General features: G+C 38.2%; 1 protein-coding gene across 1 annotated transcript; it reads right to left on the bottom strand.

Moving 5' to 3' along the window:
* Positions 1-1,611: 1,611 nt before the first annotated feature.
* LOC137927292 (zinc finger protein 23-like) lies at positions 1,612-24,384 on the bottom strand. The gene is made up of 15 exons (XM_068771076.1): positions 24,173-24,384; positions 21,417-21,551; positions 20,814-20,936; positions 19,497-19,630; positions 18,590-18,730; positions 17,382-17,517; positions 15,784-15,888; positions 13,837-13,988; positions 13,091-13,150; positions 10,903-11,016; positions 9,719-9,850; positions 8,075-8,146; positions 6,463-6,679; positions 4,996-5,142; positions 1,612-2,575 (listed from the first exon to the last, which is right to left on the bottom strand). Exons 1-15 carry the CDS (start codon positions 24,320-24,322, stop codon positions 2,441-2,443), a joined length of 1,953 nt encoding a protein of 650 aa, XP_068627177.1. The 5' UTR covers positions 24,323-24,384; the 3' UTR covers positions 1,612-2,440.
* Between the last annotated feature and the right edge of the window lie 1,177 nt (positions 24,385-25,561).

Below are 25,561 nucleotides of genomic sequence, written 5' to 3'. Positions count from 1 at the left end.
CGCCGATGTATCAAATATTTCTGTGGGTATTCATAAAATTCAGCGGCAGTTGATTGAATGATATATTAATATCGAGGTTATAATTGCTATTGCCATATAAAGGGTGAATAGTTATAGATGTAAAAACTTTAGTTTATACCTATATATCACCCTGTATAATGTGATCATTCTTAAACACATTACATTAATTTTTATATTGGAATGCGATAGGGCAACATCTTCAATTTAAACAATTCGAATTTTGAAAATGCATTTCCATCTATGTTACCATTAATTTTGGACAGGGTGTACCATATATTAGTTGATAGCAAATTAACAGTACATTCATCCGTTTAGAGCTTTTATATCTATAACGAATCATCCCCTATAGTGTGCATTATCATCTCTGTGGGTAGTTAGACATCTAACACCAATTTGTTCGAACTACTTGCCCGGAATAATGAACTAAATATTACGTTAGTGAATTTTGATACATTAATATCACTAGTTGCCAATAGGCGCCCGTTGTGAGGCATTGGCTTCCCTCCAAGATCGTCACGATGACGTACGTGATTGATTTTTTTTTCCGTACATGGGTATTCCCCATAAATAACCTATAGAAAAGATTTAAAGACGTTAATATTCAGCGTCGTAGACCTTAAAAGGTTTGGTCAAATATGTAGGTATTACTACATAATTTGTAGTTTGTTGTTTCAGTTGGATCTCAACTAAAATTAAAAATTGTCTGTACAGTGCGCGGCATTAAAAACTGCACATCGACTTTTGGAAAGAGACAATCGGCTAATTTCGGCTTCGTAGAGCGTTATCTCTGTCGCACGAACTACGACTGATAAAACGTCACATAGGTAGTGTGTGACAGAGATAATGACGAAGACGAAATTAGTTGATTGTCTCTTTCTAAAGGTCGATGTGCAATATTTATCGCCGGGTATTGTATATATCGTCAAGTTTACGATTCTATAAAATAAGACCAATTTTTTTATATTTGGCTCTCTCGTATGAAATTTCTGCCTACCCTCGGATTATACGGTAATTGATATTTTGAACGAAAATCGACATACCCTCATGTGTTACGACACTAGTGCCTTTCGAAACACCAAATACTTATGGACTTTGTAAAGCTGTGCAATAGTTGTGGTACGGGATTTTTTATACTACCCACATAAAGCATAATAAGCGAGCTAGTTTTTTTTTATTGTATATAAACTGAAGTCTCTATTGAATGTGCAAATAAACGGTTATTTGGAAGGACATTTTATTTTATGCTCCTTGTACGAAATACACCCTTAATACTGGAATTTTGAGCATTGAAAAAGGAAGTTTATATAATATTGTGTAGCATTTGTTATTTATTCGAATTTATGTAGTACCTTTTCCAGGTATATATATATATTTGTATGTACAGCTTAAACTGCCGTCTCCTTTGTCTCTCATCTCCATCCAAAGGCTGTCCGGTAGAGAACGCCTCGAGCGACAAGACCGCCTCTTGTACCACCTACCACACTTGATCACCACTGGTTTTTGCATGAATTGAAATTAATCTGCATTTAACTATATATCATAAAAATTGATATATGTACATAAAAAGGTATGTTAGTAAAATAAAGTAAGACGTGTTCACAGATTTAATGTCAATATATTACAATCTTAATTCTCCTATATTATGGTGGATTAGTTCCTTGTTTATGGGGGATATTTGGAAGGAGAAAGAAATCGCTGGTCCCCTCCAACTCGAAATGGCAGCGTTCGGGAAGCTCCAAAAAATCTCACCCAAATGTTTGAAGACGAAGGTCCTATGACAAAAGGAAGAGACATGGTCGCGGTGGTCATCATAAGGCTCACGGTCAATGGAGAGAGCGATGCCAGGAGTTTCGGGGCGAGATCCAATCGGAAATGAGATCCAGAGAACCAAGGTCACAGATGTAGCTTGAAGAATGGCTCATCTGAAGTGGCCGTTAGATTCTCGAGTAGTGACCACAAGATGGTGTAAAAAGTCAACCTGTCATCGTGATAATTTATGGGAAAACCTTTACCTATGATAATGATTGGAGAGGATCACCGTACATATATATGAAAAACACCAATTCTTGTGGTTTTTTTCGAAACAAATTCTTTAAACCAATAAAAAAGATTTAATTTTTACTATTTTCTCTTACATATCTCACTCTCACACTACAGTATGAAAAGGACCAGTTGTCACTATTTAGGATTACATGTTAATTTTTACGGTGTCCTTATATGTATATATATATTACATATATTACACTAATATATAGTTTTATGTTAATACAAACACTGTTTCCACATTCCTTTTACGTTACCGTATTTACTGTCTCTTTCCAACAGTTCCCAATACAATTTCTTCAAAACCAATCAACATACTCAGTTTCCACAAAAAGACCACACAAATATATCGAATCGACGGCATCGGTCTCCGGTCTCAGGGTCCGGCCGTTACCCTGAAGTACACGTTGCAGGGCGGTCTCTCCCAACTGTCGAAGGGTAAAGATGCGTCCACCTTCGTAAAAGTTTCGAGCTTCGACTCCTGAGGTTCTTGGGGCAATTCTGCTTTGATCTGGTGAAAATCGTGGTATTTATCACTACTTAATACGATTCTAGATTTTTTTTGAAAGGGGCGTGTATGATGTATGAGAGGGGAAGTTTGAATATTATCTGAGAGAGGGACATCTATATACTTTTTGAGAGGGGGCATATATATTATCCGAAAGTCGTGTATATGATGGGTGTGCTGTCTAAGAGGGCGTGTTTATTCTGTCAAAGAGGACGTGTGAGTAGGCGCGTGTATGCTATCCGAGACAGGAGGAAAATGTATGTACATCTCTGAGTGGACGTGTGTACAATTTGTGGGTGAACGTGTGTACAAACTTTGTAACAAATGACAAGGACAAGTGTATTATTTTGGAGACAGAGGCATGTGTGTATAATCTGAGTGGACATGTGTACAATCTGTGAGTGGACATGTGCATAATCTGTGAGTGGACATGTGTACAATCTGTGAGTGGACATGTGTACAATCTGTGAGTGGACATGTGTACAATCTGTAAGTGGACATGTGTACAATCTGTGAGTGGACATGTGTACAATCTGTAAGTGGACATGTGTACAATCTGTGAGTGGACATGTGTACAATCTGTAAGTGGACATGTGTACAATCTGTGAGTGGACATGTGTACAATCTGTGAGTGGACATGTGTACAATCTGTAAGTGGACATGTGTACAATCTGTGAGTGGACATGTGTACAATCTGTGAGTGGACATGTGTACAATCTGTGAGTGGACTTGTGCACGATCTGTGAGTGGACATGTGTACAATCTGTGAGTGGACTTGTGTACAATCTGTGAGTGGACTTGTGCACGATCTGTGAGTGGACATGTGTACAATCTGTGAGTGGACTTGTGCACGATCTGTGAGTGGACATGTGTACAATCTGTGAGTGGACATGTGTACAATCTGTGAGTGGACTTGTGCACGATCTGTGAGTGGACATGTGTACAATCTGTGAGTGGACTTGTGCACGATCTGTGAGTGGACATGTGTACAATCTGTGAGTGGACTTGTGCACGATCTGTGAGTGGACATGTGTACAATCTGTGAGTGGACTTGTGCACGATCTGTGAGTGGACATGTGTACAATCTGTGAGTGGACTTGTGCACGATCTGTGAGTGAACATGTGTGTAATTTTGGAGACAGAGGTATGCGTGTACAATTTGTGACAGGACATGTGTATGCTATTTAGAAGAGAAACGTTTGATGTCTATACTATATTTAATGGAATCAGGCGTTACCCTGCGGAAGTCCATCCTAAGTAAGAAAAGGACCAATATTTAGCCACTTCCGAACATATCAGTCTGAGTCTGTGACTCTGTGTTTGGCACTAATCGATGTAACATGGCTCCTGAAGATGCCCCGTGGAGGGGTGAAACACGTGTTGAGTGAATTAACGGTGGCGGTTGTGTAATTCGCATTGTTTGCCACATACGCATTTATCAGCGGGCTGGCGGGCGGTGCACTTTGTTGCACGACTACCGCTGCATGTGCGGAAGTGGCTAAATATTGGTCCTTTTCTTACTTAATGTAAACGAAACTTTGGATTTATTAACACTATGTTAATAATTTTACTCAGAATCATTAACAAAATTAGAAGAACCCAACTTGACAGAATTTAGAATCAAATTAAGCTACTTTATGTTGACATTCTTCAACTTATAAATCCATTAGTTTTATGGCATGGACTTTGACCAAACCTCACAGAAAATTCAGTTGAGATTTTATATTAGACTCAATGTCAAACTCTTAATATACAATTAGTAATAACAATTAGTTTTTACTCAAACTTTATAATTACATTAAAAATAGTTCATACTGTAATAGGATTTATATAAGTTTTTATTTAATAGACTTTATAAATAAATTACGTGATGGTTCAGGATCTGCATGTGCGGAAGTGGCTAAATATTGGTCTATACTATGTTCGGTCATACGTTTATGCGAGGTGGCACATGATATGCTTGAGCACCCCTATATCAGATGTGTATCTGTCTGGAGCTGTGTACACCAACCGGGTCGTCGTGTATCTGTCTAGAGCTGTGTACACCAACCGGGTCGTCGTGTATCTGTCTAGAGCTGTGTACACCAACCGGGTCGTCGTGTATCTGTCTAGAGCTGTGTACACCAACCGGGTCGTCGTGTATCTGTCTAGAGCTGTGTACACCAACCGGGTCGTCGTGTATTCTGTCTAGAGCTGTGTACACCAACCGGGTCGTCGTGTATCTGTCTAGAGCTGTGTACACCAACCGGGTCGTCGTGTATCTGTCTAGAGCTGTGTACACCAACCGGGTCGTCGTGTATCTGTCTAGAGCTGTGTACACCAACCGGGTCGTCGTGTATTCTGTCCAGAGCTGTGTATACGCAGACGTGGTGTACACAGTGTGCGTGTACCTTGGTACACCGAGACGTGGTGTATGAGTGTACCTTGGCGTTCCGTCGCAGCTTGAGGTGCACGAGCCGCTGGTGCGTGCGCAGCGCCGTGCGTTGCGTGAAGCGGCGGCCGCACTCAGCGCAAGCGAACGGCTTCTCGCCCGTGTGCGTTCTCACGTGGTTTGTTAACACGCTCTTGCCCTATGACAATAGTTTACATGTGCACAAAAAGTTTTTATTTCAATATTTACATGTTAATTCTCTCTATAATAATAATTAAAAGAAACATATTCAGACAATATTAGAAATTTGAAATGACGTAGGACGAAGGTGTGAGGAGTAAATAGGTGCATCGTGTAAAGAAGGAGGATGTGGAAGAGAAGGGAAAAAGGAGTTTGTTGAGTATGAAGAGAAGGGTATGTGTAGGCGGTATAAAAATGTAATAGAGGGGATGTGACGGGTTTGGGGGAGGAAAAGGTCGTTGGGGAAAAGGGTGTTCAAGTAAAGATAGATGCGGAGGAGAAAGGAAAATTTCTAAAAATTGAAATTTCCCTTAGAAAAGGTGTTAGGGAAGATGAAGAAGGTGGAGGATGGTGTCGTGGGGGGGGGGGGGGAAGGATAAAGGTATTGGAAAGGAGGACGTGTGGTGTAAGGAAGGATGGATCATGTACATTGTAGGAAGATAAGGGTGTGACAAAAGATGAGGTCGACAGTATGAAGGTTAAGGTATTAGAATAGTAGGAAGGTAGTTGAAAGTATATGGAAGGTATAGATGTAATAGAAAGAGAGTGCAGTTACCGTAGATAACGATTTTAAAGAAAAGTAGAGGATACTTTCGTAGGAGTGTTGGTAGTACTGTAGCTTCTTGATGTTGACCGCACCTCCGCTCGCAGTTATAATGAGCGCGGAGACTCTCAACAGCGCGATGCAGACTTTTGTTGCGTCTACTGTGGCGCCATCTGTCATCTATCCGTTACATTACGACGCCGCCGCGATGCGATCGACGGGCACGTGGGTAAGAGCTCGTTGCTAGGCAACGCGTGTTTCGAGGCGCGGTCCAAAGGCGGAGCGGTTAGCGAGTGGAACGCGATATGCACGCCGCAACTACGTCAAAAGCGTATAGACGCCCACAGCAAGGTAAGGATGTGATAGTTCCTGATTTGATCTTTTATGGTAATCCTGGGCTTCCTTGGCTCGATGAGCGTCTGTAAGCTTCCAAATATCATCATCATATCGACATGGAGACGCACTGCAAGGCGTATACCTCCACCAAAAGGTCTCTGCAGTGACCAGCGACTTCTTCGGTTCCCCTAGTGGGGGATGCACCCACGTTCTACCAACAAAGAAACTCTACCCTACTTCATTATCGTCATGTCAGCGATAGACTCCTGCAAGGCATGAGTTTCCCCAAAGATCGCTGTGAGGACTTGTCTTTGTCCGTATCGACTACCTTTCGTCATTCCACTCAAAGGGGGGGGGTGGTGTTTAGCAGGTGTAGTATGTGTGTGTTGGTGAACTCACCCGGAAGGCTCTTCCGCACGTGTCGCACACATAGCGGGGCGGTGGTCGTGCGCCGGCGTGCACGAAGCGCACGTGCTTGGCGAGGGAGTTGCGCGTCGCCAGGGCCGCGGGACACTGGGCGCAGCGGTGCGCGCGCACGCCCTCGTGCTGCACGCCCGCGTGCTGCCGCAGAGCTCGCTCGCATGCGAAACGCTTGTCGCAACGCGTGCAGCAGTACCTGCACACAGACACACACACACACACATACAACCAACCTTTCTCTAGGCTCCATAAACTGTGAAAGATATTACAATACATAGACACCCTCTGTAAAGCACAGAACCTCCCACAAAGATACTATAGCTATAATTTAACTTATAACGTTCTCGTAAGCAAGGTATAGAAGGTATATACAGGATGATTGGTTACAGTTTTGCACACATACTACCTATATCTTAGCTCCATAAACTGTGAAAGATATTACAATACATACAATCCCTCGGTAAAGCATAAAACCTCAAATATATCCATAGCTAGAATTTAACTTATAACGTTCTCGTAAGCAAGGTATAGAAGGTATATACAGGGTGATTGGTTACAGTTTTAATCGTCGTTGTAACTGCCCATAGACGCCTATTGCAAGTCATAGGCTGTAACGTTTCCTCAAAGATATCTATATATATATACCTTATATATAATCGCCACGTTTGGTAGGTGGGTTGGCGATAGCAATGTGATATGGTACGCATAGAACGCTGGTGCTATATTGAAACTTGTTTGTAAGAAGAGGCAATCGTATATAATTAATGTACGTAATAATGTTAATTATATATAAGGCTGTATCTTGGGAATCCAACCCGTGACTATAATCGTGGAGTGCTGCCACACGTCCTCCCCTCCCCCCCCCCCCCGTAAATGGCGACTGCCAAGGAGACGGAAGAAAGGAAGGGTCGATGAAGCACAAACTGTGTTGTAAAAAACCTGATTTAATTAATGATCCTCCTCCTCCTCGCTCCCCCTAATGTTACTTCGTGTCACACTAGACGTTTTTCCTGTCTCTGTCTCTTTTTTTATTATTATTGGATCTTTATTCCACAGACATTAGCGTCCCTGCCTTCGTTTTTACATTCCCCCCCCCTCCTTTAGAATGAACGTATAAATGACCCCTTGTGTAAATATTTTTTTATATAATGTAATGTTGTAAACTAGAGTTCCTCAAACTTTTTTGTGTCGTAGACCCCTTACCATGTTTTTCCCGTGCTGGAGACCCCCTACTTACCTAAGCTCTGAGACTGCGACCCTCAGGTTTTTACAAGTTCAAAATGTATTGCGACCACAAAACAAATACCAACATCCTACAACTTACACAATTTTATAAACATATATAATAATTTTTTTACTTCATAGGTACTTTTATAAATAATGTAAATGTTTTGATATTATAAGATAGTATGATGTAAGTAAAAAGGTACTATCATTGTATGTGTTGAGATCCACTATCGTGGACCCCCATTTTCATTTCACGGAGCCACAAATTTTTTTCGCTGACGTAGACCCCTTGCAGGTTGTCATAGACCCCTAGGGGTCGATATAGACCACTTTGGGAATCACTGTAAACTATAAAATTGCTTACGTAAGGCTTTGAAGGTCCAAGTGTTTCAGGCTCTTCTGCAGGTGATGTTTAAGGCTGTGCGCGGATTTGAACCTGTGGATCACACAGTCACATTGATGAACCAATTGACAACATCACTGACGACAGTGACGGCATCTCGAAACTTATTGTAGGCTTTATATTGCATATATGTTATACATGTACAATGTATTTAACACATATGTTATAATTATAAAATAAAATAAAAATTGTAAAAAAGCACTGCAGGAGGAAATGGTAAAGGAAAAAAGGTGATGAAATGAAACATTATGTTAATGAAAAATGAGGAACGAGTAAGAGAAATTAAGAAGGACGAAAGGAGAGCGAAGAAATGAAATTGGAAAATGAGTTAATTATTTCAAAATTGCCCCAGCGTGCCCAAGTCAGGGTATAAAAAAGCTAGGACAAACTTTAATTGTATAGTATTAAGGTCTATTGTCGAATGGCACTGGGCGTCCGGATGTTTACGAAATTCTACCGTCTATTGGCCGATATCAAAACATTCTAGAAGCTTCGATGTATTCCGTTCATTGATTGGTCAATATATATAAGCAGCGGACTTTCTGGAACTTCATTCGCTCGGACGGTTAGATACATTTGAAGAGCGATACCAAGAGAACATTCTGGGAGCGTTCAAACAGCTACAAGACAAAGGAATTCTTCGAATATCTGTGATAGTTTCAGGACTAAGAACACGTGTTTTATGGGACACCCTTTATCATTTTTTCCAGTCGTCAATATACGTACATATACATAACAATATTAAAATAAAATATATTTTCTATATAAAAAATCTTAAAATCTTTTGTTACGTCATTTTAATCAGAGGAAAACACAGCCCCGATTGTTATGCGCCTTTTTATCAATATATATATCTAATGGATTTAGGCGTTATTTTGCGGAAGTCCATCCTAAGTAAAAAAAAGGACCAATATATAGCTACTTCCGCCATGCAGCAGTAGTCGTGAAATAAAGTGCACCGCCCGCCAGCCCGCTGATAAATGCGTATGCGGCAAACAATGCGAATTACACAACTACCACCGTTAATCTACTCTACACGTGTTTCACCCCTCCATGGGGCATCTTCAGGAGTAATGTTATGTATATTGGTCTTATATATATATATATATATATATATACACACACACACACACACATACATACATATATATATTATATATTTCGAGACAATTTTAGCAGAAACCATCTTAAAACACAATATCCGTAATAGATTTTTAATCGAGTGTTATTAATACATGTCCGAGCCATTAAAAGCTCTTTTGATGTCTTATAAACCAGAATTATCCTCTTTCATGCGATCAATTTTCTTTTCATAATGCGACTCGAATATCCAGCACAAAGATGAACGCCGGTAACTAAGGACAAATTTTGCAAACAAGCCCATCGGGGCTGACGGCGCGTATCAAAAAGATGCAAGTGGGTTGATTAAGTCAATAAAGTTATACATTGCAGCCAACAGGCAGTAATATGAAATGAAGTATGGACTACAATAGAAGCTCGTCTTTCAGGTGGATTTATTGTTTCTCTACCTACCCCCCTACCCATATCGAAATATCCAGAAATTACCTGCCTGTGATATTTACTTAGTATATTGGCCATCTGTACCTGACATCACACTCGACACAGTAAAAGTCACGCACATCCGAGTGTTTCATCTGATGGTGCTTGATCTGAGTACGAGTGCGGAAACGAGCTCCGCACTGCGCGCATTCGTAGTTCTTCACGCCCTCGTGGATCCTGGAACGGAAGAGCTACAAGTAACAATTATGATAATACATCATCATCAACATATCCTCTGATAGAACTTCACCGCAATACAGACGCCTCCCCCCCCCCTCCAAATACCACCACGATGACCCGTCTTCCACCGCTTGTATCTAGTGACTTTCGTGATCTGCCATTTCAAACAAGTAATTCTTCACCAGCTACGACTTTAGTTCTGTGGATCTCCACATACAATACCCATGAAAATATTGTAATTATGAGAAGAATATATACTTACCAACATCTCTATTTCTTAGTTTTGAGCAATCAAATTCCAGTTACCGCCAAAAAAGGTTGCAAACTCCTGGATATTTTAGTACACTTTGTCGACTTTCTCTCGCGATCAAAGGTTTTATTTTTTCGCGATCAAAGTTTACTGGACCTCTGGAATATGCTCAAGCTATGTATTATGACCGCTCAGGTCTTAAATGTTCTAGAGTTCAGACAACAGACCGGGAAACTTAGCATACGTAAACAGAAATTTCAAAAAATGAAAATAAAATATATATCAGTGGAAATAGGAGATCAATACTCTCACTCTGATCCTCATTGGAAAACTCGCACTCGAGGGGCCATGGAGACTATTGGCTTTTCCAGCTCAGGATTTCTCTCCATCTTTTCACCAGATAGACTCTCACTACAAGGCATAGGTATCCTCCAAAGGCAGTTACTATGACCGACCCTTTAGTATGCCGTGGGGATGGAGGGGGAGGGGGGTACCCACGCCACGTCTACCGGTTCATGGTCACTATTCAACAACCTTTCAGATCCAAATTAGAAACGAGAGCCTTAGACGAAAGAAACCCGTATAACCAACCCAGGGTGAATGTTGAGAGGAGTTAAAGTTGCAAGACTACATATCGATGGCAAGAGACTTTGACTCTGGATTGGAGACCTTGACCTTGGGAAGACAATCCTTTGGCGCAGAAATCCAACCAATCCTATATCGAGCAATGATTGACAGCTGAAGAGATGATGGTGATATAATAATAGGTTCAGTAGCACCAGTTGTTGAAGGTACTTACTGTTGATGTTCAGCTAGAGAGTCCTTGTTGACGAAGCTCTTCCCGCATTGATCGCAGCGCGGTCGATCACCGGAGTGATGGTTCCTCATGTGGCCGCGATGTGTCTTGTTGTTGCTGATCATACAACAAACATCAACATCTCAACTATACAGGAAGAATACTGGACATCGACAAATTTAGATTGACTTGTCCAGACTTGAACCCGATACACTAGAACATTCTAAAGGTGATAAGTTATATATGTAAATATTTTAAGAAAATAAATATATATTCCTAATGGATTCAGGCGCTATTTTGGGGAAGTCCATCCTAAGTAAGAAAAAGACCAATATATAGCTACTTCCGCACATGCAGTAGTAGTCGTGCAACAAAGTGCACCGCCCGCCAGCCCGCTGATAAATGCGCATGCGGCTAAAAAAAGCGAATTACACAACTGTAGTGTAAGCTGATTAGTGTCAACCACTCTGTGTTTGGCACACAAGAAATCACCATCAAAATAACTTACCAAATAGTCACTTTGTATCACTGATCGTAGATTTTAATCTTATAAATCGAAAAACAACACTGAACTGTCGTCATGGGGAATGCACGTATACTGTGCACTATATATTTACATTTATATTAGTTATGTTTGGCACTAATCTGTGTAACATAACTCCTGAAGATGCCCCGTGGAGGGGTGAAACACGTCGAGTGATTTAACGGGGGTAATTGTGTTTCGCATTGTTTGCCGCATGCGCTATCAGCGGGCTGTCGGGCGGTGCACTTTGTTGCATGACTACTGCTGCATTGGCGGAAGTAGCTATATATTGGTCCTTTTCTTAAATATATATCTTTTATTCATTCTATCGACTCCTATTGCAAAGCATAGATCTATCCTAAAAGATCACCACTATAGTCTTTAAACCGTGACTTTGTTTCTGCGGATCTCATTTCTGATTCAATCTCCCAACGAAACTCTATCAATATACAGTTCCTTTGTTGATTATATATGTGGTTGACTGACAACATAGTTAAGGTTGCGTGAAGTCGCGATCTTTGGGCGAGGCTTTACCCAGCAGTGGGCGTCCATCGGCTGACAAGATATCACTAATAAATAGCGTTTCCAATATAGAAAATTAATTTTCGTTTACTATCTATCCCTGCAGACATGTAATGTAACAAATTTCAGAGTGATCGCTTTATACATGGTGATTGGAAATAGATGTAGAAACTTTAAAGCGATTACTGACTTTTTCCAATCACCCTGTATATTTCATAAATTAATATCCATGGGCACGGGTTGAAATAAGCCGCAGGAGTAAGTGTCAATTATTATACCGCAGTATCCCAAACTCAAACTTCTAAAAAATGCAATGTATTACCTTATCAGAAATAACACAAGTTCCAAAGTCGTATCTTTTATCCACCCTTTTTTTGGGGGGCCCCTCGCTCCCCCCCCTCCTTTAATTGTTGGAAAAATACTATATATGAAATATTATGAAATTTTTCATCATTCTTTTTTAACCATCATCACACCGTATCCTTTCTTTAAAACGTTACAATTACGTACATTTTCCTTCTTTCATTCAGTCTTTTCCACATTTTTTGACATCACAGTTGGTTACTACTCGTTCCTATACTTATTTTTATTTAGGTTTATTGTTTTTTTTTTATTACATTCCTTAGCGTTTCACTTTACCGAATTTATTAGGTATTGCATATTGTTATGAAGCTGGGTGCGACAGAGACAGCGCTATATAAAGCCGAAGCCTACCGACTTCTCTTTCTAAAGGACGAATAAATAAATAGATACATTTAAAAAACTTTTAAGTTAAACGGTTTTTTGATACCCATATTGTGATGGTTGTGGAAAAATATGTACCTAGTCCGCCATATTGGAACGGCGTCCATCTTGAATTTTAAATTTTGACATAATCATCGTGTTTTACTAGTGTAGCCCTTTCATTTGATACCCATATTGAGGTGGTTAAGGAAAAATATGTAATCCGCCATTTTGTATCGGCGGCCATCTTAGATTTATAATGTTATTGATTTTATTATATTGTATTGTCATCTAAATTAAATGTGCGTACCAAATTTCAGATCAATCTGACAACGGGAAAGTGCTTAAATTTCAATTTCTAATTTTGACCCAAACAAATTCCGTACGGGTCGAACGAAATGAAACCGTTTAAAAAGCACTCACTTCGACACCTTGCCGCAGAGTTGACACGTGAACAGCTTCAGGACACCCTCGTGCTGCGTGCTGAAGTGTAACGGAGACATTTATTTCATTAAAATAATGTTTTGTAAATGACGATTTGAAATGTAATTTTTAATTCATCCTCCAACGACAGTCACACGGTGTGCAAGAAAACACACGTGCGTTTAAACGATGAGTATATGTGCGCATGCGTGTGTGTTGTATGCAAGCGTACGCACAGGCGTATAAGCGTGTGCGTTCGTGGCGTGTTTCCATGTTTGTATATACGTGTGTGTGTGTGTGTTATGTGCAAGTGTACGTACAAACGTGTGCGTTCGTAGCATGTGCTCACGTTCATGTTGTATACGTAAGCGTATGTGTATAGTGTGTCAGACTACACACTAGCGTGTGCGTTCGTGGCGTGTTCCCATGTTTTTATATACGTGTGTGTGTTATGTGCAAGTGTACGTACAAGCATATGCGATCGTGGTATGTGCCCATGTTTGTATATACGTGTGCGTATGTGTGTGTGTTCTGTGCAAGCGTATGTGTTCGTGGTATGTGCCCATGTTTGTATATACGTGCGCGTATGTGTGTGTGTGTTCTGTGCAAGCGTATGTGTTCGTGGTATGTGCCAATGTTTGTGTATACGTGTGTGTGTGTTATGTGCCAGTGTACGTACAAGCGTGTGTTCACGTTAGCTCAGCTAGCGTGTATGTGTGTGTGTTGCGCGCGTTGTGTGTGGGTACCTGTAGTGGTCGAGGATGGAGGCCCGGTCGGTCATGCGTCGCCCGCACTTGAGGCACTCGTACCGTCGCGTGTGTATAAGCGCGTGCACGCTGGCACTGTACGCCGTCGGCAGGTACATCATACACAGCGAACACTTGTACGAACCCCGAGACTGCGGAACACATGCGGACACGTGATAGAGGAAGACAGCTAACATTCCTCTCAGATCTTCGCTAATTCTTCTTTATCAAACAAACATAGATCCATAAGAAAGACGCCCTTAGGTATTACTAAGGGTATCGTCCTTATGGATCTATAAATACTTATGTCAAAGGACATCGCGAGGCAAACGGCTACTAGCGCCATCTATTCACTGGATAATTCTTTGAGATTACATGGGCACACTGCACTAGATGTTCCAAGATATAACATGGTCTCACTAAGCTAGAAGTTCTTAGAAGTAACACAGACTCATTAAACTAGAAATCATTAGCGATAACATTGACACACTAAGGCTAGACGTTTCAAGATATAGCATGGTATCACTAGGCTAGAAGTTCTTAGAAGTAACACGGACTCATTAAACTAGAAATCATTAGCGATAACATTGACACACTAAGGCTAGACGTTTCAAGATATAGCATGGTATCACTAGGCTAGAACTTCTTAGAAGTAACATGGACTCATTAAACTAGAAATCATTAGCGATAACATTGACACACTAAGGCTAGACGTTTCAAGATATAGCATGGTATCACTAGGCTAGAACTTCTTAGAAGTAACATGGACTCATTAAACTAGAAATCATTAGCGATAACATTGACACACTAAGGCTAGACGTTTCAAGATATAGCATGGTATCACTAGGCTAGAACTTCTTAGAAGTAACACGGACTCATTAAACTAGAAATCATTAGCGATAACATTGACACACTAAGGCTAGACGTTTCAAGATATAGCATGGTATCACTAGGCTAGAACTTCTTAGAAGTAACATGGACTCATTAAACTAGAAATCATTAGCGATAACATTGACACACTAAGGCTAGACGTTTCAAGATATAGCATGGTATCACTAGGCTAGAAGTTCTTAGAAGTAACACGGACTCATTAAACTAGAAATCATTAGCGATAACATTGACACACTAAGGCTAGACGTTTCAAGATATAGCATGGTATCACTAGGCTAGAAGTTCTTAGAAGTAACATGGACTCATTAAACTAGAAATCATTAGTGATAACATTGACATACTAAGGCTAGATGTCTCAAGATATAGCATGGTATCACTAGGCTAGAAGTTCTTAGAAGTAACACGGACTCATTAAACTAGAAATCATTAGTGATAACATTGACATACTAAGGCTAGATGTCTCAAGATATAACATGGTATCACTAGGCTAGAAGTTCTTTGAAATAACACAAACTCATTAAACAATAAATTATTAGAAATACCATGGGTATACAAAGCTAGAAGTCCTTAGAGATAACATGGACTTATTTATTTATTTAATATTCTTTATTGTACACGATAAGATACATTTAATAAGTTTTACAATAATACACAGAAAAGTACAATGGGCGGTCTTATTACACAAGGCAATCTCTAACAGAGAACCATAGTAAGGAAAAGATAATAGTACTTATAAAGGGTAGTTCACTTGTACAAAAAAAATACATATTCACAAACAAATGAACATAAATATACATAAACATACATACATATGTATATAACATATATACTTATAATAAAAAGGTTTAACACAAATTATGAATATAATACAATAATAAATAAAAACATCTGACTTCGATCAGTATTGGTTCGATCGCACTTGCCTCAGAAAGAAGCAGAAGAAGAAGAAGAAATGAACTAAGAGATAGATAATCATAGGTCTAGTAAATGGTTCTTAACCTTTTTCTTGAAAATAGGTTACTAGGATAGAAATTATTAAAAGCAATACAGACTCACCGGGCTATGTTTCTTCATATGGTTTTCTAACTTCGACTCGAAGTTGAAGCCTTTGAAACAGAGGTTGCACTGGAATGGGAACTTCAGCGATGCCTTGCTCTCTTCCTGAGAAAACGACACAATACTTGATAATCTAGTTTAATTTTAACCTCATATAATCCAATATATAAAATTTCCATGTCACAATGTTAGTTACCGTACTCCTCCGAAACGGCTTGATCGATTTTTACCAAATTCTATATGCGTATTCAGTAGGTCTTAGTATCGGCTACTATCTATTTTCCATACCCCTTAATGATAAGGGTTGTTCACCCTTAAATTATTTTTTTGACGAAATTTTTTGTTTTTATATTTTTATGATACAGCACACAAGAATACATACAACCCTAAATTTTCACCCCTCTACGATCAACCCTTATTTTTTATTTGTAAATAAAACATTTTTTTTTTTTGCAAAACAACGTTTGCTGGATCAGCTAGTTTTTATATAATAATAAACCAATAAAAACTATTTCATAGCGTTCACTTTATTAATTCTACTGTTATCTCCAAGCCGGGAGGACTTTCTATAACATTCGCCATGCATCTGTTTGTCAAGAGATGAAATATCATTTGGGTCAGCCTGAACCATTTTGAAGTATGTTTTGTGTCTTAAACTCGATTGGTTGATGTCATACTGCATCGGTTCTTTGCGAATTTTTAGCCAAAAACTCCATACTGGCATGATTTGGATCCCGTACAACTTCTGGATATTGATCAAACCCAAAAGCCCAATGCTGGGATACTATTTTGACACGAATGTGGAGATAAAATCCGAAACGAAGGCCTTGAAGGCTATACTGGAAAAAGACTATTCACACTGTAATGTAATTTAAGAAGAATTCACCTGACTTTTTGATCACAGTATTATATCTGAATTTTTATTATTTGTTTACATGTTAAAACAATCTTTTTTATTTTCGATTGGCGATAAACATTTCACAGCTGGTTGTAGATGTTTTTTTACTCTGTGGTTAGATTCCCATTCAAATTTTACGCCATTATCAAATTTAGATTTAAAGAAAAAAATATTTGACACAATCGAACTATTATTGTGGTTAATACGAGACAGATATACTGTTTGAGAGAGAGACAGTATGATATGGAGAAATAGAGAGGGAAAATCAAGGGGAAGAAGTGAGGTAGGAGGCACGGACAGAGAATGGCTATAGTTAGATTTAAGTAAGAAAAGGACCAATATATAGCTACTTCCGCCATGCAGCAGCGGCGTACAATGCGAATTATTGTTTGCCGCATGCGCACTTTATTGCACGACTACTGCTACATAGCGGAAGTGGCTATGTATTGGTCCTTTTCTTACTTAGGATTGACTTTCGCAAAATAACGCCTGAATCCATTAGATAGTTAGATTTGTTCATTTCCTCGCTACATCTAATCCAAAAACAAGAAGAAAGGAAGATTCATGTAATTATTTGTATATATTTTGGAACATAGATTGTCTGTATCATAATAAGGCTTTATGTTTAATGAGCTTCCTCTATTACACAATAACTTAGACATTACATGGGTGTTCATTTCTTATATTAATAATATATCACCTCTCTCTGCCGTATCTGTTCCTCAGGGTTCAGTACGACCACTCTTATTTTGGTTGGATCCAGCTCTATGGGTTTCCGTATTGAAGTCTTCCGTTCAGTCTTCTGTTCTTGGACCTCTGTTTCTGTTACATCTGCGCTGTGGACAAGAGATTTTTTTTTATTAATGCATATTATGTCAACCCAGTGGAGGGGATTATATAAGGTCAATGGAAGTTACTGGTTGGGAGAGATCTATGACTTGAAGTGGGACTTTATTAGTTGAAAAGAAGTTTTTCCATGTTGACCTGTTAGACCAGAGTTCCCCAAACTTTTTTGTGTCGTAGACCCCTTGCCAAGTTTTTCCGTGTTGGGTAGACCCCCTACTTACCTAATATTGGTTTCCTGTAAATTTCTAACTGTAGTGAAGTTTAGTGTTAAAAACTTAAAGTGAAAATACATGTTAATTTATACATTTATTAATTGAATTTAAATCAAAACTACTCAAAATAAAATTTTGCATCTGTTATGTAAAATATACGTAACATATTAATAATTTTTTATTTCATAGGTACTTTTATAAATAATGTAAATGTTTCGATATTAAAAGATAGTATGATGTAAGTAAATAGGTACTATCAGTGTATGTGTTGAGATCCACTATCGTGGACCCCCATTTTCATTTCATGGACCCCCAAGTTTTTTTTTCGCTGACGTAGACCCCTTGCAGGTTGTCATAGACCCCTAGGGGTTGATATAGACCACTTTGGGAATCTCTGTGTTAGATGATGATGACCTTTTAGATGATGGGGTCCAAAGTTAGACAAAAACCTACCCTGTTTCATTTGTTGGAAACGGCCTACATCTAAAATTATCTTGTAAATTTTATTTTCATTTCTAAAAGTTCTTGAATTTTATGAAACTTTTTAACTCATGCCACATCTTAGCTTTTCTAAAAGTAAGCAAAGGACCAATATTTAGCCACTTCTGAATGAGCTCACTCTGTGTTTGGAACTAATCGGTGTAACATAACTCCTGAAGATGCCCCGTGGAGGGGTGAAACACGTGTTGAGTGATTTAACGGTGGTAGTTGTGTATCTCATTGTTTGCCGCATACGCATTTATCAGCGGGCTGGCGGGCGGTTCGCTTTATTGCACGACAACCACTGCATGTGCGGAAGTGGCTATATATTGGTCCTTTTCTTACATATACAACTGTCTCTAAAACTCACCTTGTCTTCTTTTTCTTCATCTTCTCCTCCTTCTTCTTTGTTTTTCTCTTTCTCTTCTTGCCCGCTTCTGTACTGTCATTTGCTTCTTGATCCGCATCGTCCAGTAATTTTTCAATATCATCTTTTAACTTTACGCTACTCCTGTAAATGTTTATTCAAATTATATATACTGCAGACACTGAAATAGAGATAGGTAGCTCACGATGTAAAAACAAGAAAGATATGTATCCTTGCAAAAGATACGATCACTCTCCAGCGCGCGCGTTGCAGTTGTATCTCTGTCTTTATACTTATAAAGAGTTGCGGCTCCTTCAAAGTTAGAGAGAAAGAGAGAGATGGGCTTATATAGCAATTTACACGTGAAAGGGAGAGAGTATTAAAATCGAAATTAGCCGATTGTCTCTTTTCAAAGGTCGATGTGCAATAACCGGCGATAAACTGGGTACTGTAACTTTAATTGTATAATGTAGTGTGGTTGGTGTGGACCAGATCTTCGCTTTCCTTGAGGATTCCATTCTAGGGCTTGCCTATGTATGTGATCATGGTCCCTTCAGAGCGTGTGGCCTATCAGGTTCCACTTGCAGCATTTAATCTGCTTGTCAGGGGTGGTCAACCTCTGGGAAGCTTCTAAGCAATTAGAATTAGATCAGGGGTGGCCAACCAGCAGCTCGCGAGTCATATCCGGCTCTTTGAACGATTATTTTTGGTTACATTTGATTATAGACTTATTTCAATATTTGAGTGAAATCAATAAACCAATCATAATTAACTAACCGGCATTTGAAATTATTATCTTTGTCATTTCCTTATATCTAAATAATAAACGTGTTTTGTACTTTTGTTTATATATTTTTAATGGATATATATTAAAACTTGGCCTGCCCTGCAAAAGAACTAAACAACTCACCTATATTCTAATAATGGTACATTGTCCTCGTAATCAGAGAGGCTGGTTTCCTCCTTCACATCCTCATCCATATCAACTGCCAAGGGTACGGAGACATCATCCAACATCGGAAGGATCTGCATTTGCTTTTCATGCTGTAACATCAATGGGCGTAATTTTAAGGTATCCAAAGCATGCAGAATAAGACACCAGCTCTTAAATCCACAATCACCAGAAAAGAGGCAACATTGAAGAGAACAGAGCATCGGTGATGTCCTATCATTGATTGTTGGCCATCCTAATCAGTTAGCTGAATAATTCTTACATTGGCAAATTATGCTGAATGCCTGAAGACGCCTGAACGGATATACTTTTGAGTAGCTTCGCTGAAAGCCATTCCCTATTCTGATATACTTCACATATATATATATATATCTTAAAGTCATCAGCCTGATTGTGGATTAGCGTAGAGAAAAAAAAAAAACTTTAGATTGCTGGGCTGGCGGGCGGTGCACTTTGTTGCACGACTACCACCGCATGTGCGGAAGTGGCTAGATATTGGTCCTTTTCTTACTTAGAATGGACTTCCGCAAGGTAACGCCTGATTCCATTAAAAAACTTCAGATGTTATGGATAGTCCTTTGTGCAGGGCATGATCAAAGTACATGAAGCTGCGAAGGTACCAAACTCATTCTGATCTGTGAAGAATCCGTAAGGAACTTGAATAGGCATATTGTGGTCATTTTCACAATAACCTTAACACTTGAAGTAGATCAATTCATTCCATATCTTTTTTATCACTTGAAAATATTTTACACTGTTATAGGTTTTAGTTTCAGTTTTGTTTTGTTTAATATACTGCAACCCGTAATCACTTAGACCTACCCCAATAGCTTCCATTTGCCCTGTATTAAGCCCAGCATATCGACAATATTCCTGAAACTTCTTTAAAAAGTTCTCTGCCAACGCGGTCAGTGTTGACCGACAGTGAAGTTTCCTTCAGGCCTATTAAAGATCATAAACCTGTTTAAAATATACTAAATTGTTTTTTTGCTTTTATTCTTTCACTCAAATGTTACTTAGTTATAAGAAAAGTAATTTTGAGGCATTATTTATGGAAATAACATCAGGCAGCATTGACCGACAGGGCCTGGACAGGAAACTGCGTTTTTTTTTTATCGGCATATATATGTTAATGTCATCAGGACCATCTGTATGATCTGCCCCTTGTCCTTATTAACCTCTAAATGTCCACACAGGGAAGGCCTGTGTCCAATAGTGGACATCTGCAATGATGATGAATAATTTTACTAACAATTACAAAGTTAGTGAACTCACCTCGAGAACCTTCTGAAAGCCATTCTTACTCCTGCTACCGGAGTCAAACACGAGGGTTGTGGTTGAACACAGTTGGGGACATTTATACTTGTTCAGTTCTGGATCTTGACCGTCTATAGGAAACTAGAGGGTGCAAAAATGTTAATGATTAATCTGTTTTATTAAAATCTACAAGATGTTTTAAATAATGTGCTTGCTTAGTTATGGTTGAACTTAATGCTGTTAGCCCTGAGGCTTTTATAGCTTCATCGGAACTGAGTTCACAGAGCGGAAGGGTCCATGAAATTTAAAATAAAACAGAAGCTGGACAGATGCATTCCAGTTGTACAATGCCATTCGCACGTAGTAACCGCACTACCCGAGTAGAGCTATGTAGTGTTGATGTTGTGTATGCGGCTTGGGAAGGCAGTATGGACCACAGGCGAGCCAAGAATGGATCTGGACCCAACTTCGGTTCTCTCACGCTGTTCACATAATGTGATCGCTTTAAAATATGTTACATTAATGAAATTTTTATTGTAGAATGCAATAAGCCAATAATTTTTGTCAGTACAAAGTATACAGAATCTGATAGTATTAGAATAAAATAAAAGATATACATACTGGTGCACATCTAGTAAGGTACTCGTACAGCAGTAGATGAGTCCTCTGTAGCTTCTGTTTGAACCTCACAGCCTTTTGTAACAAGAACGCACACTCCCAACATAACCATTGTGGTAACCCATCCGACTCCGTTACCTGGAATGAAGAGTCAATAGTGAGTTATTACAGCTGTAGTTGCTAATCTCCAGGCACTGGACACTTGACAGGGGTTTAAGTTAGGGTTGAAGATAGGTCAAATTTATTAGAAATACTGTATTCAATATCGCTAATCGTTTTGGTTCTTCTCTTCTGGCTTGTTCCTATGCTTCTTTGTTCCTTGCTTATGTTTTGCATAGTACAAATTGTGGGTGAGTAAACCCACACAGATCTGTGTGTAAGTACTGTGCGAAAGAGACAACACTAGAAATTAACCCTTATTGGTCACCTCTGACGTGACAACAGTAGTTTTGCACAGCGGTTGTATGGCACGTGTGAAGTGACAGGTTGGAACATATTTAAACATGCTGCCTATTAAATGCGCCATTTTTTATCCAAAAAATGTATAAAGAAAATTTTATAAATTTTAATACAATCTTCAACATCTGGTAATGAGGAGAGATTAGATATAAAACTTGATGGTACAGGCAAATATAACAACTGCTTCATATATTCTAATTGTAAGATGTTTGAAAGGAAAAAGCAGTATACTATTGTGAAACATACAAAAGAAAACTATTGCTTCATGTTGGAGATGGTTTCAAAAATATACCATGCATTAAAACATATATTAATATAGTACTTTAAAAAAAAAATTTAAGACAATTGTTAACATGAAATGGAAATTAAAAAATATCTTTTTTTCATATTTATTAAAAATGACTACAACTTGGTGATAATTATGCATACAAAATGTGGCATCCGATAAGGGTTGTTTGACATACTATTGGTTGATTGGGCAATTCCCATAGTGTCATAACATCTCAAGACCTGGAAAGGTCTGCTACCATCTACAATGCTTGTTCAGATGAGCAAACGGACCAAATACTTGGTTGGAACTCAGTCACAACTAATATTTTGGAAAATTGGTGTAATGTAGCTGCGAAAGGTCCACCAGAACCAGCTAAATTTTGAAAGCCTTCATCATTACATCTAACTTTTGGCTGGGAAAAGTGCAACATGGCACCTGTCAGTGTCAGGAACAACTTTTTTTAATGGAATCAGGCGTTACCTTGCAGAAGTCCATTCTAAGTAAGAAAATGACCAATATTTAGCCACTTCCGCACATGCATCTGTGTTTGTCACTAATCGGTGTAACATAACTCCTGAAGATGCCCCGTGGAGAGGTGAAACACGTGTTGAGTGATTTGACAGTGGCAGTTGTGTAATTCGCATTCTTTGCCACATACACATTTATCAGCGGGCTGGCGGGCGGTGCACTTTGTTGCACGACTACCACTGCATGTGCTGAAGTGGCTAAGATTGGTCTTTTCCTTACTTAGGAACAACTTTTTTTTTTAAATTTTGAAATTAATATTTTTGTTTATGGTCTGTATTCAGACCAAGCAATTTTAAACTTTATTTTTAAGGTAATTCAATATAATGTAGCTTTCACTGTCTAAAGCAGAACTAACTTGTCCAAAAGTACCATACCAGCACCAGGGTGTAGCACATATGACTGGCTGGAATTGATTTTGAAATGGAACAATGTCTAGTGTGATGAGTTTCCAAAGTGTGCTAAACAGCTATCTATAAAGTTTTTGTGTGAATGACTTGCACAAAATATACAAAAACATTATCATAGGCTAGTCGCTTTATTAAATATATAATACATTTTGATATAGAACAAAAACTTTCAAAATTTATTTTCTGATGATCCTGGAAGGTAATCATTTGCTTTAAAGCCTGAAAAGCCTTACACAACAGGATCTATAATATTATATATTTATAACAAAAAATATTTCAAAATTACTACATCAATTGCTTCTTTGCTGTATTTTATAAGGCTGCAGATTCCGGATCTCCATATATGATGCTGTGAAAGTAATGCACACAATAGCCATACATCAAATATAGACACAGTCAATTGAGTTTGCCTATATGAAACACATAAAACACACTTTAAAGGTATATTGGACATGAGCTTCTTTCTTAATAACAAAATAGTCATAATTATATTGCAGAAATCACATATAGTTGACATTATGCATAGGTAAAACAGTGTGTACAACAACAATTTTGTTTTTTCTTTATTTTGAGATTGTTCAATATTCACGTCAAAATTCATTCCTATTATTTAGCTGTAATTTCTTATACTAGTATAATATTCAGTCATATATACTCATTTGTATACCCATGATTTGCAAAATATGCACTTTTTCTTTGTGAAGGAATTAAAAAAATATATATCTATCTATAAAGTTCCACTTAAATGAAATTAAATCCGTTTCACACGTAATATAATTACAAAAAAGGCACCTTTTCAAAAATATTTTTATTCAATCAAATTGTTTGATTATAATTAGTAAATATTATTACTATAGCACTGTATATTACCACGCTTCATTTTAATTAAGTTCTGTGAACACCTAATTTACGTTTTTCATCTGTATATTAACTAATGTAAGAATGTTATTTTTAGTTTGAATACGATCTTACAAACGCAGAGAAGTTATATGTCGAGGTCAATATTTGCCGGTTGAATAATACTAGACTAAAATTGTAATAAAGGACCTGTAAAACTATCTTTGTTTAGATTAATTTCAACTATATTTACTAACCGTGAGACCAGCCAGATCGAAGAATAAACCACTGTATGGCAATATGTTTGTCCCTCGCCTGTTCATCGACAGACAACAGCGACATATTGTCCCCGGAACCTCTATTCCTTGTTTTAGATCGTCTTTATTTCTCTCCGTATCAAGTTCCATAATTTAAATAATTATTTGTAATTAAAATAAATTCACATCGATACATAACAATTTGTGTTATATTTGAAAACAATATGGCGTGCCGCTTTGTCAGTTTCAACATTGCCATTAATCAATATTGGGTTTAAAAAATTTTTAATTAAAAATACTTTCAATATTTTATGTAAGTTGCAAATATTTTTGTATTTATTTTTTTAGTTACAATATTTTAATTTTTCTTTACCAAAGCTTACTGTTTGACACACTTATCGAATAAAAAAGTACTAAAGATTAAAGTTCGTTTTATCTAAATTGTTTCGAAGGTTTCTTGGGTAACAACGTACCCTAGAATGATCTCAAAGACAAAAACAGACATCGGCTAGAGCCTACCACTCTTTACGCACTAAGCATTCTGATCTGAAAGTGCCTTGAGGACTGAACTACCGTATGATCTGTGTCTTTTATTTTTGGGATATAGTTGCTATTATCGGGTTAAGAAAATTGTTACTACTGAAATAATCCTTTACCTTTAATTAAAATATAAAGTAAAAAAAACTACGTTTTTAGCTACGAATCTTACACTAACATATGTCAAGTGTGTTTTTTAAATAGACATGTATCTTTGCCTTCATAATTCTAAAAAAAAGATCATGGATACTGCATAATTGAAGTATAGCAGGTCACAAGCTATTGACTCATCTTCAAGAAGACCAACATCTGCACCCAAACTTCGCACCAGCCACCACCAACACATGAGACATTGTACATTAGTGAATATGCCACCTGTATGCGCCACATAAGTAAAAAAACATTGTCATTTTCAATGTCTTTTGCGTCGTTGCAATCAACTACCTCCACACTGTACTGCGACAAGTTGTCAAATGTACTTAGACACGCCTAAGCGCTTCTTACTCCATTGATGAACGAAATTTTCAAGATGAAGGAGATCTTCCTAAACGCTCGTAGAAAATCTACTACCAATGTTCTAAAATCTACATTCGACCATACTTGCCTTCCGTTCATAAGCTATTTATGGAACAAGTGATACGGATATGATAATTTAACGGAATGATAACCCATAGGGGAACATCGAAGTCAATAGTATCAACGGGAAGCGACGAGTCAATATATTGAATTTCACGTTCAGATTCATCAAACTGTTTGTACGCAATGTTATCGCCTAATTGCTGACCCGCAAGTCCCGTTTGGGGACATATTTGAAGTAAAGAGATGATAATCGTTTTATTGCATAAACTGCAC

Source organism: Battus philenor, unplaced genomic scaffold (assembly GCF_028537555.1).
Source record: "Battus philenor isolate CCGP_79_NKW_IND1 unplaced genomic scaffold, ilBatPhil1.0.hap1 SCAF_30, whole genome shotgun sequence".
NCBI classification, from domain to species: Eukaryota; Metazoa; Arthropoda; class Insecta; order Lepidoptera; family Papilionidae; genus Battus; species Battus philenor.
This window is presented reverse-complemented; position numbering and strand designations above follow the sequence as displayed.